Raw genomic sequence first — 17,080 nt, 5'->3', positions numbered from 1 at the left:
GAGATTCCCCCAATGTCCCCTGAGCCCAGAGGGAGTGATGGGACCCCCATTCCAGCCTCCATCCCAGCCTGGGGGGGGTCCTGGTCCTGACCAGAGAGGGTCAGGCAGCCCCTGCCCACGGCTGGTGTCACTCCAAAGCTTCCCCTAATCCAGCACTAAAGCAATTAAAAACAGAATAATCTCGGCACACTTTAATTGAACTTCAGCCCCTGCCACTAATTGCAATTAGTTGGGCTCCAACAAATAGGATTAAAGGGATCCAGGAGTGTTTTCCATGGAGAACCACCTACTTCCCTGGCAGAGAGCAGAGCCCGGCTGTTAATTGGGGTTCATTAATGTCACCCTAATGAGTGACACTCGAGGGCTTGGTGATTTCTTGGGGACCTTGTCCCATGATGATGTGGGGGGTCTGTGGGGTCTCAATGGCTGTGAGCCCCCAGGATTGAGGAGGGGGGTTTGGGACAATTTTAAGGGGATTTAAGATGGAAGCACAAAAGGCACCTTGGAGAGCAGCCAGGCAGGATGTGACACCAGGGACAGTGTCCTTGACAGGAGGCTGCAGCTTCCCACGTGCCCAGTGCCACACGCTGCCCCCTGAGCACTCCCCACGGACAGGCCCCTAAGAGGCTTTGTGCTGCCAGTGGGGAGGGGTGTGGCACAGCCCCCCAGCCCTCCCCATCACCAGGGCATGCTCAAGGTGCTGAAAATCCCCCCAAGGTGCTTAAATTCCGGCTGGGAGCACAGGAGGAGGCTGGCCCAGCCTGCCCTTGGCAGGGATTTGCCACGCTGAGGAGAGCACAGCATCCAGCTCCCGGGAAATCCAGGGCTCAGGACATGCCTGAGCTCCCACCTGTCCCCAAGGGCAGCTCCCTGTGAGACAGGAGGTGACCCAACCTCGTGTGACACCCCCAGGATCCCGTGCTCAGCACACAATAAACACCACAAATAACCCAAATCCAGATCCTGCTGTCCCCCACCAATCTGGGAGACCAGGGAGAAGCTCATTCCTTCTTGGCACGCAGCCTGATCTCCATCCTGAGGATCATTTTGATGTTTTCATCCTCCACGAGCTGCTCCACGGCGGCCAAGGCCTGTGCCCCGCCGTCCCGGTGCCGCTCCAGCAGCTCCTCCACGTAGCCCAGCCAGACACAGTTGGGGCAGCCAGTGCCGCAGCAGTGGGTGGGCGGGGGGGGCATTGGGGGGGCTGCAGGAGGGTCCCCAGTGTCACCAAGAGGGGTGGCTGTGCTGCTGTCCCTTCCTGCAGTGTCCGAGGGGCCACCGGTCTTTGCTGAGCTGTCCGAGCGCTCCCGGGGGCTGCAGGTGTTGGTGGGGTGGGGGCACAGGGTCCCTCCAGGGCTGTTTGGGGGCTGCAGGGAACACAGACCAGTCGGGGATGCTGCACCCTAAACTCAGACACAGGAACTCCCTGCTCCCAGTGTAGCCCCCTGCCCATCACTGTCACCCCTCAGCACTGCCAAATCCCCCTTCCTGCACCCCCAATTCCTGCCTATTCGCCACCCCATTCCCTGCAATCCCTAGTGCCTCCCTCAGCCCCATTCCCAACTCTATTCCCTGCAATCCCTAGTGCCCCCCTCAGCCCCATCCCCAACACATTCCCACTCCCCTTGGTCCCCCCAGCCCCATCCCCAACACATCCTCACTCCCCTCAGCCCCATCCCAAACCCATCCCCGCTCCCCTCAGCCCCATCCCCGCTCCCCTCAGCCCCATCCCCGCTCCCCTCAGTCCCCATCCCCTCCATGTCCCCTCACGTCCCCCACACTCCCCAGGCCCCCCTTTCCCCCGCCAACCCCAGTGCCCTCCATGACCCCCCAGTACCCCCTTTATCCCCCTGTCCTCACTCCCAGCACCTCATTGCCCTTCCCGAGGACTCCCCCGTGTCCCCCCCAGTCCCCAGCCCCCCGTGTCCCCCCGTTGTCGCCCCCGCTGTCCCCGCTGTCCCCGCTCACCCCCCGGCGCGCCCCCAACAGCCCCCGCGCCCCCCGCAGCAGCATCCGGCCGCACAGCCCTGGCCCCGCCCCTATAAAAGAGTGACAACTCTGCCAGCCAATGGTAACGCGGCGTGCCCAGCAAGGCGGGCGCGGCGGGGCAGGTGGGACCAATAAGCATCAAGGGGCGGGGCCAGAAAGTCGGAAGTGGCGGCGGAACGGGCACATGAGGAGTGGCGGAACCATGGCCCGGGCACCGGGACCGGGACGGGGACAGAAACCGGCCCGGGGAGGGCGACAGAGGCCGGGATCGGGGCCAAAACAGGGACAGAGACCGGGACAGGGACCGAAACCAGGACAGGGACAGAAACAGGGACAGAGACCGGGATTGGGACAGAAACAGGGACAGAGACCGGGATCAGGACCGAAACCAGGACAGGGACCGAAACAGGGCCGGGGACCGGGACCAGGACAGGGACAGAAAGCGGGACCGGGACAGAAAGCGGGACCGGGACAGAAAGCGGGCCCGAGATCGGAACATGGACCGGGCGTCCCGCTGCGCAGAAGGTCAGTGCCCGCGGGGTTCAATCGGGGTCTCTCCTGGTTTGGGACCTGCACCCACACGGGGTCTCGTTCTCGGCGTCTGTGTCCTGATCTCTGCCTGTGCCCGGGTCCCGGTGTCTCCCGGTGTCCTGCCATGCCCGAGTCTCAGTTTCCCGCCGTGCTGAAATCGCAGCATCCTTCTGTACCTGGATCCCAGTGCCTGTGTCCCGGTGTCCCGTCCTGTCCATGTCCCGCTGTCCCAGCCTCCCGGTGCTGGTCCCTCCCTGGATCCCCCTGACTGTTCTCACTTTCCCCAGGACAGAGAAGAAGGACAACATGAAGCCCAAGCACCCTGACGAGCAGGAGATCCCGTTCCGCCTGCGGGAGCTGATGAGGAGCCGCCAGGCCCTGAAGTGCCCAGACCCAGGGAAGAAGAAGAAGGGGACAGGTGGGACACCCAGGTGGCCCGAGCAGGTGGCCAAAGCTTGGCCCAGGAGCCCGTGGCATGGCTGGATCCTGCCATGGGACATCCTCCTCCCTCTGGTGATGTCCCACCTGTGCTCTGCCAGCTGGAGGGACCCCTGTGGTGTCACCGCTGCAGAAATGTCACCTGTCTCTCCTAGAGGAGAAGAAGCAGCAGCAGAAGTCCAAGGGCCCCAAGGCTCCAGGGGATGTCCCTGTGCCCAAGTTCCGGAGGGGCAAAGGGGAGTCGGAGCGTTCCTACATCTGCCGCATGGAGCAGGAGGTGCAGCACGTCCTCTTCCTCGCCGAGAACCAGCTCCAGAGGGAGCCTGAGAAGGAGGAGACGGCTCCAGAGAAGTCCCAAAGGAAAAAAGAGTGAGAGCAAGGCCGTGGGGGCTGGATGGGACCAGCCCGTGCCTGTGGCCTGTCCCCTTGCTCAGTTCTGCAGAGTGTGGATGGGGGGCAGTGGGGCCCATTTCCATGGGGATGGATCTCAGGGAACAGCCACGAGCCTGTCTCACCCTTCTGAGGGAAAAGCTGTGGGATTTGGGGGGCTCCCATGGGGTAGGGACTCATTCCTTGCTCCCTGTCCACTCCTGTAATGTGGCTCTTCAGATTTCAGAAAAGGAAGCTGGAAAAAGCTCGGAAGAAAAGGGAGGAGAAGAAGGAGGCCATGCTGGAGAAGAGCCTGTTCCAAGGTGGGAATGGGGTGGGGGGAGCTGAGGTGACCCCCAGCCCTGGGGGGCAGCACATGGAGGGGTTGGGGGAGCTGGGCTGGGCATTCCAAGGGTCTCCCACTGACTTGGCTCCACTTGCAGACACGGTGCCATTCGGAGAAGTGGTGACACAGCCCCCCACCATCACCTCCCGGCCCAGGGGACAGGGTCCTGCCCAGCAGGTGAGCTCTGGGGACAGTGCCACCACCCCTGGGAGGGCAGTGATGGCCTCAGTGAGCCGGTGACAGCTCCTTGGGGTGCAGCCTCACCCTCCACCCCTGAGCTGTCCCCTCTCTGCCTGCAGGCTGGACGGAAGCAGCTCCTCCTGACGCCTCGTCTAGGCCAGAGCCAGGTGTCCCCAGTGTCCCCCGTGTCCCCGGTGATGTCCATGGCTCGCCGGCGCATCCTGGAGGAGGAGAGGGCACGAGTCATCCAGGCCTACAGGGACATCCAGAGGCGCAAACAGCTGGAGAGGGACCGGGCTGGTCCAGGCTGAGGATTTTGGGACTCAAGAGGGACATTGTGACCTGCTCGTGTCACTGCTGAGTCCTGGGGCTTCCCCACAGCCCCACACTCTGGCTCAGCGCTGGAGTGAGGTCCCTGCGGTGCCACGGACTCTGCTTGGAGTAAAAAGTGCCAGTGGGAGCTGGTGGTGTGAGCGTGTCTGTGCTCCCAGTTCCTTGGGGACACTGCTGTGCTGGCAGGTGGAGTCCCAGGTGTGTCACTGTCACCACGGGCTGGCCCTGGCAGGGCTCTGGTGGGAGCAGGAGCCTCATTCCTCAGCTGTGAGGAGACCCCAACTGGGGACATGGAGTGTGCCACAACACTCACCTGCACAGTGCCACTTGCCTTTATTGTCACTCTTGGTGACCCTGCCTGTGCCCCGGAGCTGCAGCCACGCACACAGCCCTGCCCTTGTCACCCCTGCCCGTGTGTGTCCCTGCCTGGCCCTGCTCATGGTGACCCCTGTGCCAGCTGTGCTGCCACGTCCCCACCTCCCTCCCCATCCCCAGTGCCACCTGCCACCTCCCTGCTACCCCCCTGGGCAGCCCCCGGCTCCGGGGAGGCTCCGGGGAGGCTCCGGGGCTGCTCCCAGCGAGGCACAGCCGTGTCTGCCTCACCTGGCCGGACAAAGGCGCCGCTGTTCGCGGCCCCGGCGGCACAAAGCCTTCCCTGTTGGAGCGCGGCCGCTGGCGGGGCCGGTGGGATCCCGCGTTTCCGGAGGGGCTGGACACGGCTCTGCTGTCCCTTCCACGCCTCAGCCCGCCAGGCTTTACACCTTGTTTTTTTTAATTTTTTTTCAGGCGGCTTTGCTGTCCCCAGGGTGTCACCGCCGTGTCCCTGGCAAAGGTGCCTTTGTGGGGTCACCCGCTGTGCCACGGGCAGGTACCAGGCTGTGATTGTGGTGACAGTGGCCCTGGTGACACCGAGTGCCTGGCGCTGCTGGGCAATGTCCCCGCTGCCACTGGGTGCCAGGTAAACACAGGTGGCAGGTAAACACAGGTGCCAGGTAAACACGGGTGACGGGTAAACACGGGTGCCAGGTAAACACAGGTGACAGGTAAACACGGGTGACACAGCACAGCCTGGGGGGCACGGCCACATCCTAATGCAAACACTGGGCTCCAGAGCCGGGAGCGTGGGTTTGTGCCAGCCAAAGGCATGGCCAGGACACGGGGACACTCCCGCTGTGTGTCCCTTGCGGGGACACCGTGCAGGGCACACTTTCCCCACCGGCAGCCCCAGCCCCGCCATCCCGGCTCCGGCTCAAGGAGAGCCGGGTCACCCGCTGCCCCCACGGAGCCATTCCAGCCCTGAATAATTCATGGCGCTGCCGGCCGCAGGCTTCCTGCCCGGAGGAGGAGGAATGGCTGTGGAGGGGAAGGCGATCCGAGCGGGAAAAACCACCACGACCTTGGCACGTCCTCGGTGCTGTGCCACCTCCTGCCCGGCAGCCCATCTGCCCGCGGGATCCCGGCCCAGCGGCCTCAAATTGGGGGATGGAGATGCTGAGGAACCTGCCCGGAGCCCCCCTAATGCTCCCGGTCACTGCCCTAAATGGGGCCATGGGGCTGAGCCCAGTGGGATTGGGAACATCTGGGACCCCCCAGTCACAGGTCACCTGTGACAGCATCATAGGAAAAACCACCTTTATTGGGGTGACCTGAAAAAAAAAAGGGAAAGGAAACTTGACAGAGAAAGCCACAAGGAGGGCGAGGGGCCCAGCTCCCTCCCCACTCCCTGCAGGGGTCCCCGAGCCCCGAGGGGGGAAGGCACCGAGGGGGTGGCCAGAGCTGTGGGGGGCTGTCCCCAGCCCCAGCAAGGCACTGATCCCCTGGACCCACAGGGATGGGGAAACAGAGGCACAGAAGGAGGCAGAGCTTTGTGTCCCCTTGTGCCCTGCAGTGGGATGGGGCCAGCTCAGCTCGGGGTCCCCAGGGCTGGGGGGGTCAGTGTGGGGCCAGGGCTCGGTGCTGAGGGTGCCCTGGGTGGGGGTCCCCAGCTTTGTGTGGGGAAGGTGGGGGGTCTGTGCATCACAAGGGCAGTGAGGCCACAGCTGGGGGTGTCCCCACGGGAGCCAGTCCTTGAGGCAGGGACATGGGGGGAGTGCTGGCTCTGGGGCCGTGTCCAGCCATCCCACGGGCAGGAGGCAGCTCTGGCTGCCAGCCGGGCTGGGATTCACTGGTCAGGAGGGATGAGAGCCCCGGGCAGTGGGACGGAGAGGCCGTGGCTGTGCTGGCGCTGCGGGAGCTGCATCATGGGGGCTTCACCATCGATTCCTGCTGTACGGGGACTGCACCTGTGGGCACAGCGCGGTGACATTGAGGTGGCACTGAGACCACGGATGTGCACCCTGACCCACCATGGGGAGCTCTGGGTGCCCGGCAGTGCCGTCACCATGGCAGGGCTGGACTTTGCCCCCGCTGCAGGCACCGTTCACCCACCTGGCAGCTGCGGGTGTCCCTGGGGATGCTGGAATGCCGGGCCTGAGCTGCAAAGGCGTCCTCGGCGCGGAGCGTGGAGCTGGCGCTGCCGGGCATGGGGCTGGTGGAGGCGCGGGGCAGGATCACGTCGTAGGGACCTTCGCTCTGAGGGGCAGACACAGGGATGGGAGGTCACAGCACTGGGAATGCCCCACAGCATCTCAGGGAAGGCTTGGAAAGTCCCCACCCTGTTACAGCAGCTATTAGGACACACAGGAATCCCCCACCCACACCATGTCCCCCATGCCTTTCACCCCTGGCAGGATTTGGCCACCCCTGGTGTCACACTCACCGTCCCCTTGTGCATCAGGGCCATCTCGGTGGGCTGGTAGACGCTGGTCAGCAGCTGCCCGTTGTAGCCACTGTATGGGGACACCGGCTTCTTGGCTGCTGAGACACGGGGACAGTCACCACAGAGCCACTGCCACCCTGCTGGGGCTCCCTGAACCTCGTTAGCAGCTTTAATGAGCTGACTCAGCAGCTGCGTGCCTTTCCCTCGGGACACTCCTGTCCCCAGGGGTGGCATCGCTGCTGCCTGGCCACGGCTTGTTATTGTAGGGTCTCTTGGGTGCAGGTGCTGCTCAGGGGGGACCCTCCCTCCCCCATGGGGCACAGACACCTGCTGTCCCCACCCATGACACCCATTGGACTGTCACCACCCTGTGTTATTGCAGGGTCTCGTGGGCCTGGGGCGGAGGGGCAGGAGCCGCGGGCACCCCACGCTGAGCAGGGAGCTCCCTGTGGCTGCTGGGCTCAGCCCAAACTGGTACACCCAGCCCGGCCAGTTCTCGGGAGCCACAACAGCAGCAGGCGCCAGTGGCAGGCAGGTCACTGCCAGACATCTCTTCATCCAGCCACCACTGCCATCCGTGCTGGGGACATCCCCAGGGTCCCCAAGAGGATGGTGCCCACTGGCAGCCCTGCCATGGGGTGAGAGGGTTCCCGGCGAGCCCCAGCTCCTACCAAAGGACGGCTCATCCATGGAGAAGGCCTTGTTCTCCACAAACATGCTCTGCGACTTCTGTTCCTTGAGGATGGTCTCGTAGCCCACCCCACGCGTTGGGTAGCCATCATCCTCAAAGGGCTGGTCAGGGCTGCGCCGTGTGACGTGTGTCACCTCGGGGATGACGTAGAGCAGCAGGAAGGCGGCGGCGTTGCAGACCAGCGCGATGGCCAGTGTGGGGTCATCCCAGCCGGGCTTGTGGCCGGCACGCCGGTTCCCGTACAGGTACATGATGGTCCATGCCAGCCAGATGGCCACCGAGAGGCCGGTGGTGGCCAGGATGAAGGCGCCGTGCTTGCGCCAGCGGCCGTAGCGGCCGCAGAGGGTTGGCCAGGCCGTGCCAAAAGCGGCCACCAGCAGGGCCATGACATAGATGAGGGCCATGACAAAATCAGCGTCCTCCAGCCTGGCAGGGGTCTGCAGAGCCGCCCTCCCGCCGCCCCACTGTGATGATCAGCCACTCGGCGTTGATGATGACCTCGACCGAGGCCAGGGCCAGGGCCACCGCCAGCGTCACCCAGCCCCGCGGGGCACGGTTGCGCCGCGCCAGGAAGTTGAGGGCCACGGCGTGGGCCAGCAGGCAGGAGAAGCAGATCCAAAGAGGACCCCGAAGAGGAAGCGGCGGGAGGTGCAGGTGGAGAAATCCGGCCCCACGATGAAGTCAAAGGTCAGGCAGAAGAGCCCGAAGGTGCCCAGGAGGAAGAAGACTTGCGTGGCCACCAGGCTCTTCTTCTGGTGGTCCTGCACGAAGGGCAGGCTGGCCACCAGCACGATGGTGAGCACAAAGGTTGTCACCACGCCGAGGCTGGCCACTGCTTCCACGCCGATGCCCCAGCCCGCCGAGAGGTCACAGAGGTTGTAGTAGAGGGAGGAGAGGTCCTGGCTGCAGCCCGGGGGCGGCGTGGACTGCGCGGTGGCCGTGGGGAGCAGGGCCAGCAGCACGGCCGTGGTGCCCATCCTGCACCGTGGCATCCAGGGACCCTGTGGGACACAGCGGGGTCAGGGCTCAGGGACTGGGGATGGGGATCAGCTCCCGGCTTGGAGCATCCCTGCCTGTGGTCCCCACTGAGCATCCCATGGAGCAGTGGGGTCCTGGGGAGCTCTGCCCTGCTGGCACAGCTGAGCTCACTCTGCATGGACAGGGAGCTCCAGATGGGATCAGACAGCCACATGTCCCCCATAGACACCTTGTCTGGAGGTTGGTGACAGCTGAGGAGGGGCTCAGCCCCTCTGTGCCCCATATGATCCCTCCCAGCATGGGAATTCTCTGGGGCTGTCCTGATCCCTCCTCCAGTCTCAGGAGCAGCCCCGTGCCTGACAGCCAGGAACACCAAACGTGGGCCCACACCAGATGGCAGAGGTGACACCGGGGGACAGGGCTGTCCCCTTGCCTTGTCCCTGCGTGCCACCATGTTCCTCTTTCCATTCCTCCCATCCCACTTCCCTCTGGCTTTGGGCACCTGCCCAGTGCAGGTCGCATGTCCAGGCTGCTGGCACGTAGGCAGCCACAGCCTGGCACAGCACGGCACGGCACAGAGTCCCAGGCCGTGTCCCCACCGTTTGCCACCCCATTCCTGCCACCCCATGGCGGGCACGGGGGAGAGGAGCCAGTGAGGAATCTGCAGCCTCACTGCTGGGGGAGGAAACCGGGAGGGTTGGCACCTCCAGTCCCCCGAGGGGCACCCCAAACCAGGCACCCCCCAGGCCTGGGATGGGGACAGGAACCCCCAGGCCCGGGATGGGGACAGGAACCCCCAGCACCGCGCTGGGACAGAGTCCCTGTGCCCGCGGCTTCCAGGAGCTCTGCCGCCCCCGGTTCCTACCGGATCCCCCAGCCCGGTTTTCTCCCCACCTCCAGCCCGGTATCTCCGCGCCCTCCGCCCGATTTCCCCCGTGGCCCCGCGTCCCCAGTTCTGCTCCTCCCGCAACCCCTCCCGGTCCCTCGCATCTCCCGTTGGCTTTTCCCCGCTCCCCCGGCCCGGTCCCGCTCCCCTGCCCGCTCCTCCCGCACCGTCCCGGCGTTTCCCGGCGTTTCCCGGCGGGTCCTGGCCCCGAAACTCCGGAGCCGCCCCCAACCCTCCGGCCGGAGGAGCTGCGGGGGCGGACGGCTCTTAGTCCCGGTCTCTTCCCGTCGGCGTTGCCGGTGCCCCCCCGTTCCCCGCCCCGCTCACCGGCCGCAGCCCCCGGTGCCCGGCGCTCCGCTCCCCCTGTGCCGAGCCGAGCCGAGCCGAGCCGAGCCGAGCCGAGCTGAGCTGAGCCAGCCCCGGTGCCGCCGCACCGTGCGCCTGCCTGGCCCGGCCCGGCCCCTCCCCGAGGTGCGGCTCAGCCCCGGGAGCGCCATCGGGGCCGGCCGGGACCTGCCCCGCCGCACCGGGAGGGGGCACCGGGGTCCTGCACCGGGAGGGGGCACCGGGGTCCGGCACCGGGAGGGGCGCAGAGGGGGCTGGAGGTGGTGGGGGAAAAACCCCCACTGGAGGGGGGCAAACAGGGGGGAGCCCACCGGGTCATGGGTGTGATGAGTCTGGGGGTCTCAGCCATCAGTGTGATGAGTCTGGGGGTCTCAGCCTGGGTTTGTCACCCCAGGAAAGACTCTCAGGGGACAAGGGGACTCTCAGGGGCTGCCCCAGGGCAGGGATGGGGTTGAGGGGGTCAGAACCTGGGTTGGGAGTGAAGCCGGGGGGAGCCCACCTGGCCATCGGTGTGATGAGTCTGGAGGTCTCAGCCTGGCTTTGTCTCTCCAGGAAAGACTCTCAGGGGACAAGGGACAGAGCTGGGGGCTGCCCTGGGGCAGGGATGGCAGAGCCTGGGCTGGGAATGGAGCAGGGGTAGCCCACCTGGCCATCGGTGTGATGAGTCTGGGGGTCTCAGCCTGGCCCCGCTGAGCTCTGCACGTCAGGAAAGACCCTCAGGGGACAAGGGGGGGGAGGAGCGGGGTCTGTGTCACCCACAAGGGACCTTCCCTCCCCGGTGGGCTCCGGGGTGAGAGGCGGGAGAGGCGGCCCCGGTGAGGATACACCGGCCTGGAGGGGCCTCCCGGAGGAATGTCAGCTGATGGATAAAGCCTTGGCAGGGCAGCAGGGCCCAGAAAACCCCAGAAAACCCCAGAAAACCCCAGAAAAGCCCTTTCTGCAGAGGGCTGGGGACCAGGGCAGCCCCAGCCCGGGGCACTGACAGGGTTTGGTGGTCCCTGTCCTGATGGAGTGACCGCGGCTCTGGAGTTGGGATGAACACTCCACATCCATCCCTGGGGATGGGGAAAAGCCCTGGGAGGTTTGGGGCACCCCGGGGGCCCCGCCAGCCCTGGGAGAGGTTTCCAGGCAGGCGCTGCTATTTCGGGAGGGTGAAGCAAGAGGGTGAAGGATGCAGAGGAAAGTTCAATGCGCCTCCGGCGGGGCCTACCCCGCTCCAGGCCGGGATGAAAACAATCCGGGGAGAAAGGAAGAGCTTTCCGTGGCAGGACCGGCTCCCACCGGCACCGGCGGCACCCCTGGCACAAGGAAAGGACAGGACGGTGTGTCCCGGCTCGGAGCTGCGCCACCGCCACCCTCCCGCCCCCCTCCTAAGGATCATTCGGCTCCGGGATGGTGTCTGGGGCTGGATCATCCCGTTGGATCATCAGCTCAGGCGAGGGGCTCTCAGCGCCCCCCGTGCCTCAGTTTCCCCAGGGGTTTGGAGCTCCGGCTCCGGGCTTGGGCAGCCCCCGCTGTCCGGGAAAGGCTGAGCCTCGGGTGCCGCTTCTCCTGCCGCCCCCACAGCGCGGCCCGGCCTCTCCACCGGCTCTTTCCTTCCGCCGGAGGCTTTCCCGGCTGCTGACTCAGCACGGGACCCCCGTGACCCCCGGTGGGGCCACCGGGAGGAGCCCGTCCCGCCGAGGCTGCCCCGGGGCCGCACAGAGTCTGCTTTCCTTGTCCCTCCCCTCGGTGGGTGATTTCCTCATCCCCTTCCCACGGGAGCCCCCCAGTCCCCCCCACGGCGGGTCTTTCCCACGGAGACCCTCATCCTCCACCCCTGTGGGGGTTTTCCTCTCCCCTTTCCCATGGGGAATTCCCTGCCCGCCTTTCCAGCCCCCGTTGTTTGCTCCCGGCGTTTTTATAGCTCCTACAGAAAGACCCCGGCGGGCTGTGGGGTCACTGGGGGTGATGCCCACCACCTTCTGCCCTCGGTTTCCTCTCGGCCCGGTGGATCCCCGGCTCTGACCTCCCTCCCATCCGAGCTCGGGGCGCTCTGGGTGGGCTCAGACCCCCCATCCCAGCGGTGAAACTGGGCAGAACTGGTCCTTCCAGCACAGAGGCCGCACTGAGGGGCTGAGATGTCTCTCAGCACCGCCACCTGGACCCCGGCCAGGCTCTATCCGAAAACATCAGCACGCCGGGCGCATTTTTTCCAGGCTTACCTTTCCTCGGGAGCCGCAGGGACGGGCGGCTGGCACTGTGGCACTGTGGCACGGGTGGCACGGGTGGCACGGCTGGCACTGTGGCACTGTGGCACGGTGGCACGGGTGGCTGAGCCCGGCTCCCCTCGGCAAGGACAGAGCCGGAGCTGGAGCCGGGGGGTCCCCGCTGCCCTCCCAGAGGCTCCCGCAGCTCCGGCTGGGGCTCGGAGCCGTTCCCAGCGGAGCCCCGTCAGCACATTTCCACCTCCTTTGCCAAGTAAACACGCACCGGTTGGCACAGAGGGGCCGGTGGTGATCGCGGGGGGCGGGCGGGGGGGACGGTGGCGATCTCAGAGCTCCCACCGAGGCTTCCCCAGGCAGCCGAGCCCCCCGGCGGGCGGCCCCTCAGCCCCTGCCCGCTCGGGTTAATAACTAATCCCTTCCCGGTCCTGCTCTCCTCACGTGCCAGAATTAATGGAGCGAGAACCTCCCAGGTGCCTCCCGCGCCACCGGCTGGGGCTTTAACCCTGTCCCCCGGCGGGGAGCCGCTCTGGGGTGTGGGGACATCCCATCCCTGCTGGGGTCTGTCCACGGCAGAGAGTGACCCGAGTGGGTCTGTGGGTGGGTCAGCCCCACACCCTGGGGGCAAAGGCTGCTCCCCATCCCGCCTCAGTGCGGGCACAGTCAGTGCTCGGGGGTGGGCAGGGAGTCTGGTGGGGTTTTGGGGTGTCTCTGCGCCCTGCCAGGAGCCAGATGAGTCTCTGACCCCCCCCCGGGCACCCCCTGGGTCTGTCCTGCCCCGTCTCGGGAATGCGAGCGGAAAGGCTGGGCGGTTTTGGGGGATTACACTAAGGATCTTACGGGGAATTAGGGCGGCGGCAGGGCTGGTTTGGGGGGCTGGGGGTGCCGGCTCCCTGTCCCGGCAGTGCCAGCCCCGCGGTGTCCCATCCCTGCCCTCTGCTGGCTGCTGGGGACAGGCTGACACCGCACGGCCGCTCCTCCAGTGTCACACACCAGTTTGGGGCTGGTGTAACTGGGAAGGCTTCACCCGATGCAGGGGACATTGCCTGGCTGCTCTCAGGGGGATTATTGGGTGAGGACCAGGAGCTGTGATCTTACCGTGTGTCCAGACCCCACTGCTGGGGACAGCAGAGCCTGTGGGTGCTCCCTGCTGGGAGCAGGGCAGGGCAGGGCAGATGCTGGTGGAGGGTCCCTCCTTTCCAGCTGCCCACAGGGAGCCCGACCCAGGCAGAGTTTTGGTCTCAGCACTGCAGTTTATGGGGTGGCACCCAGAGGGCACCAGGTCCTTGTCAGGGCTCGCAGGAGCTCACTCGTGCCCTCCACCCCTCACCACGGGCAGCCCCAAGACCCTCAGTGCCGCTGAGCTGGGGCACGTCCTGGATGAGTTCCCTGGATGAGTTCCCTGGATGAGTTCCCTGGATGAGTTCCAGGGTTGCCCAAGGGGCTGAGCATGGGAAGGACTAAGCTGCCCATCCCAGGCAGGCACAACATCCCCAAATGAGTGTTCAGGCACATCCACCTCTCCCTGCCACCTCCACCAGCATTAACCCTGGCTCTGTGGAGGGTGGGGTGTCCCTGGTGCAGTGCGTGGGGCTGGGTGGGCACCAGCACTGCACTGCCCTGGCTCAGAGCTCGGTGTTGCCCAGCAGTTTCAGCGGTTTCAGGGCTGGGGGTGGGAAGTGACCACTGCCACGTTGAGAGCCTTGCCGGGGCTGTCCCCGCAGCACCTCGGCCACCGCGCGCCGGAAGGTCTGGCTGACAAAACAGTACAGGAAGAAATTGAGGGAGGTGTTGAGCATGGCCACCATATTGGCAACATCCAACGCCAGGTGCACTCTCCAGTCCCTCCTGACCGAGGCCACGTAGAGGTGGCACATCATCACCACGGTGCGGGGAGCCCAGAGCACCACGAAGACGGTGGTGACGGCCAACAGCAGCGCCGTGGTCTTGCCGCCCCCCGCCCGCCTCCTCCGCTTCAGCTTGCGGATGATGATGGAATTGGTGGCCAAGAAGATGCTGCAGGGCAGGAAGTAGACGGTGACGCAGTGCAGCCACTTGAGCGCCGTGTCCAGCGCCGTGGGCGGCTCGGCGTCACGCCACACGTCCAGCCACCAGTAGAAGGGGATGCCGGTGGCCAGCGCCGCGGCGAAGACGGCCGCGATGATCCTGCGGGTGCGGCGCGGGTAGGACACGGCGCGGTAGCGCAGCGGGTGGCACAGGGCCACGTAGCGGTCCACGGTCAGCAGCACGGTCACCCAGGTGGAGGCGTGGTTGGCCGTGAACTCCAGCACGTTGACGGTGTGGATGAAGGCGCTGGGCACAGCCCGAGCCAGGATGGCCGTCTGCAGGATGAAGCCCACGAAGATGATGAAGACCTGGGTGAGGATGTCGGAGGTGGTCAGCGCCAGCAGGTACCAGTAGGAGGATTTCTTGGTCCTGGTGGCCAGGCGGGAAAGGGTCACGGCAGTCAGGATGTTCACTGGAGGGAGAGAGGGAGGGGAGAGATGAGTGGAGGTGAGACCTGGGGGCTCACAGCCCCCCCTCCCCTGCAGTACCCACACCCTGGGGGTGCCCAGGCTCCAGCTGCGGAGAGCTATAAATATCCCAGGGCTGTGGGGATTTGCTGGGCTGATTAATCTCTTCCGTGTGCCAGCCCAAGCAATGCAAATACCATCTGTCCCCGCGGCGGCGGCACCTGCCCCGGGGCCGGGCAGCACAGCCGGGCACTGGGGTCAGGTCCGAGCCTGGGGGGAAGCAGGTGAGGCCCCCAATGCTGAGAACTTTTCTTTCCAGCCCCCTCAGCCCCCTCACCTGGCAGCCCCAGCCCCAGCAGGAGGCTGTAATACACGATGGGGACGACACCGACCAGGCAGGGTGACCTCTCCAGCTCTGGCTCTGGCTGTGCCCACGTGCTGTTGGGCACTGGGACCATCATCTTCCACCATGGATCAGCTGTGAGGAGAGACAGGGAGCATCAGGGGGATGAGGGTCCTGATGGTACCCGGGCAGGAGGTCAGCCACGACATGCCACTGGGGGCCTGGGGACAGGGGCTGTCACCTGGGTGTCCCCACTTTGGCTGGATCCCAGCTCCCTTGTCCTGTAGCATCCATGGACAGTGGGCAGGCCCAAAACACCACAGGCAGACCTGGGGCTGCTGCACCCATGGGAGACAATGCACCCCAAGCACCCCGTGCATGTCCCAGCAGAGCCTCCGCTACCAGAGCTGCTCCTTCTTTATCCCTCAGGCCCGTTTTTGTAGAAAACCGGATTAAAACACCATGTTCTTGGGCAGCTGCCAGCAGAGGGAGGCTCTGGCCCCCAGCCCGGGCTGGGCGCCACCAGACGGCTCCCAGCGGTGGCAGAGAGGACCCAGAGGTGCCCATGGGGGGGGGTCTCAGTGGTGCCAAATGCGGGATGGCCAACTGGGTCCTTTTCCAGCTCCTCAGGCTGAGGCAGCGGAGCCTGGCAAGGGCCCTGCCCACGGCGCTGCCCGCATCCCCGCCCGGATCCGGATCCTCATCCGTATCCGCATCCCTATCTGTGCGGCGATCCCTGCCCTGATCCCTGCCCTGATCCCTACCCCTATCTGCCCCATCCCTGCCCAATCCCTGCCCTGTCTGTGCCCCTTATCTGCCCCTTCCCTGCCCTGTCTGTGCCCCTTATCTGCCCCATCCCTGCCCTGTCTGTGCCCCTTATCTGCCCCATCCCTGCCCTGTCTGTGCCCCTTATCTGCCCCCTCCCAGCCCCATCCCAGCCCCATCCCTCTGCCCACTCCCCACGCCCGGATGGTGCCCGCGCTGCCCTCGCCCATTCATAAACCACGGCGGCTCCACCCCCTCCCGAGCCCTGCGCTCCTATTGGCTCAGAGCAGCCAGCTCCACCCAATCGGAGAGGGGCTCCCCGGGAGTGGTGGGGCCAGAGCTGAGCGCTGCGTTCTGATTGGTCAGAATCCCGCCCCCCAAAATTTGCATCTCCTAAGGGACCGCCACCCCAGGTCCCAGTGCCGGGGGAGGGTGAGGGATGATGGGGGGTCCTGGGATCGGGGGTTGTGGGGTGCGATGGGTCCTGGGATCGGGGGCTGCGGGGTGAAAAGGGGGGTCCCGAGCTCAGTTAAGGGGTACGGAGCACCACGCTGCTCCCAGTCTGACCCTGGCCCCAGGGGCACCCCAAATTCCCCTTGTCCCAGACCCCGCAGATACTCGATGGCTTCGGGGCCGCGGTTGGAGGGACCGTCAGGACCCCCAGTGACGGATCTGCTCCCCCAGAAGTGCCCGAGGTGTGTGTGGGATCCCGGGGGTCCCACCTCCCCGACCCTGAAACTCCCAAGCAAGACCCTGAGCACAGCCCGAGGGAAAAGACGGGGGAGGACGGGGGAACAGAAGGGCGCCAATTAACTGCAAATTAGCTCCGGTTCATCAGCAGGAGGTGCGCTCCATGCACGTCCCCCGCCGAACTGGGGCATCGATCGGCTGCAGCCGCGGCGCGATCGCCTTAACCCTTTCCCTGCCCCATCCCCTTTGTGTTGCTGGGGAGGAGGTCGGGGAGGAGGTCAGGGGTTTCTCTCTGGGCCCCCCTTTGCCCTCCCTGCCCAAGGAGACTCCCACCGCCGGGGGTGCAGTGCCACCTTCCCTGGTCTCGGTGTTCCCGGAGGACATACCGCTGTCTGTGTCCCGGCAGTGTCCGTGTCCTCACTGCTGTCCGTGTCCCCGGCAGTGTCGCTGTCCCCGCAGCACGGCACAGCCTCCCGGGGCGCGGGGCACGGGGCGGAGGGAGAGCGCCGTGGGCAGAGCCGCGGGCTGGGCTGGCGGGGCACAGGGACGTCACCTGGGCTCACCTGGGGAGCTCCGAGTGACAGAGCTCGTCCCCTCCCCGGAGCAGTTCCCTGGGGCGAGTGGGCAGCTGGGTGACCCCTGGGGACCCCGAGGAGCGGGGACAGCCTGTGGTTGTGCACACGAGTGTGAATCCCTGTGCGCTGCCTGTGTGTCCCTGCTGGGCTCTGCCCTGGCTGTTCCCAAGTGCCAGGACACCGTG

At 65.8% G+C, this 17,080-nt stretch overlaps 4 protein-coding genes across 4 annotated transcripts; 1 reads left to right on the top strand and 3 right to left on the bottom strand.

The window, feature by feature from the left end:
* Window positions 1–176: 176 nt before the first annotated feature.
* On the bottom strand, window positions 177–2,024 carry OXLD1 (oxidoreductase like domain containing 1). Its single transcript, XM_083874734.1, has 2 exons — window positions 1,969–2,024; window positions 177–1,367 (listed from the first exon to the last, which is right to left on the bottom strand). Exons 1-2 carry the CDS (start codon window positions 2,011–2,013, stop codon window positions 1,002–1,004), a joined length of 411 nt encoding a protein of 136 aa, XP_083730860.1. The 5' UTR covers window positions 2,014–2,024; the 3' UTR covers window positions 177–1,001.
* A 118-nt stretch (window positions 2,025–2,142) lies between these two features.
* Window positions 2,143–4,307, top strand: CCDC137 (coiled-coil domain containing 137). The gene is made up of 6 exons (XM_083874733.1): window positions 2,143–2,514; window positions 2,808–2,938; window positions 3,114–3,327; window positions 3,568–3,650; window positions 3,771–3,850; window positions 3,973–4,307. The coding sequence occupies exons 1-6, from the start codon at window positions 2,174–2,176 to the stop codon at window positions 4,162–4,164; spliced, it is 1,041 nt and encodes a 346-aa protein (XP_083730859.1). The 5' UTR covers window positions 2,143–2,173; the 3' UTR covers window positions 4,165–4,307.
* A 1,446-nt stretch (window positions 4,308–5,753) lies between these two features.
* GPRC5C (G protein-coupled receptor class C group 5 member C) lies at window positions 5,754–12,103 on the bottom strand. The gene is given in 7 exon segments (XM_083874580.1): window positions 5,754–6,468; window positions 6,614–6,757; window positions 6,945–7,039; window positions 7,616–8,063; window positions 8,065–8,252; window positions 8,255–8,636; window positions 12,049–12,103. Coding segments are annotated over 6 exon segments (1,281 nt in total). The 5' UTR covers window positions 8,628–8,636; window positions 12,049–12,103; the 3' UTR covers window positions 5,754–6,435.
* Window positions 12,104–13,591: 1,488 nt separating this feature from the next.
* On the bottom strand, window positions 13,592–14,983 carry GPR142 (G protein-coupled receptor 142; the record flags this gene model as incomplete). Its single annotated transcript, XM_083874348.1, has 2 exons — window positions 13,592–14,527; window positions 14,860–14,983. 2 exons carry the CDS (start codon window positions 14,981–14,983, stop codon window positions 13,674–13,676), a joined length of 978 nt encoding a protein of 325 aa, XP_083730474.1. The 3' UTR covers window positions 13,592–13,673.
* Between the last annotated feature and the right edge of the window lie 2,097 nt (window positions 14,984–17,080).

The sequence above is a fragment of the Zosterops lateralis genome (assembly GCF_965231275.1).
Source record: "Zosterops lateralis genome assembly, chromosome: 18".
Classification (NCBI taxonomy): Eukaryota; Metazoa; Chordata; class Aves; order Passeriformes; family Zosteropidae; genus Zosterops; species Zosterops lateralis.
This window is presented reverse-complemented; position numbering and strand designations above follow the sequence as displayed.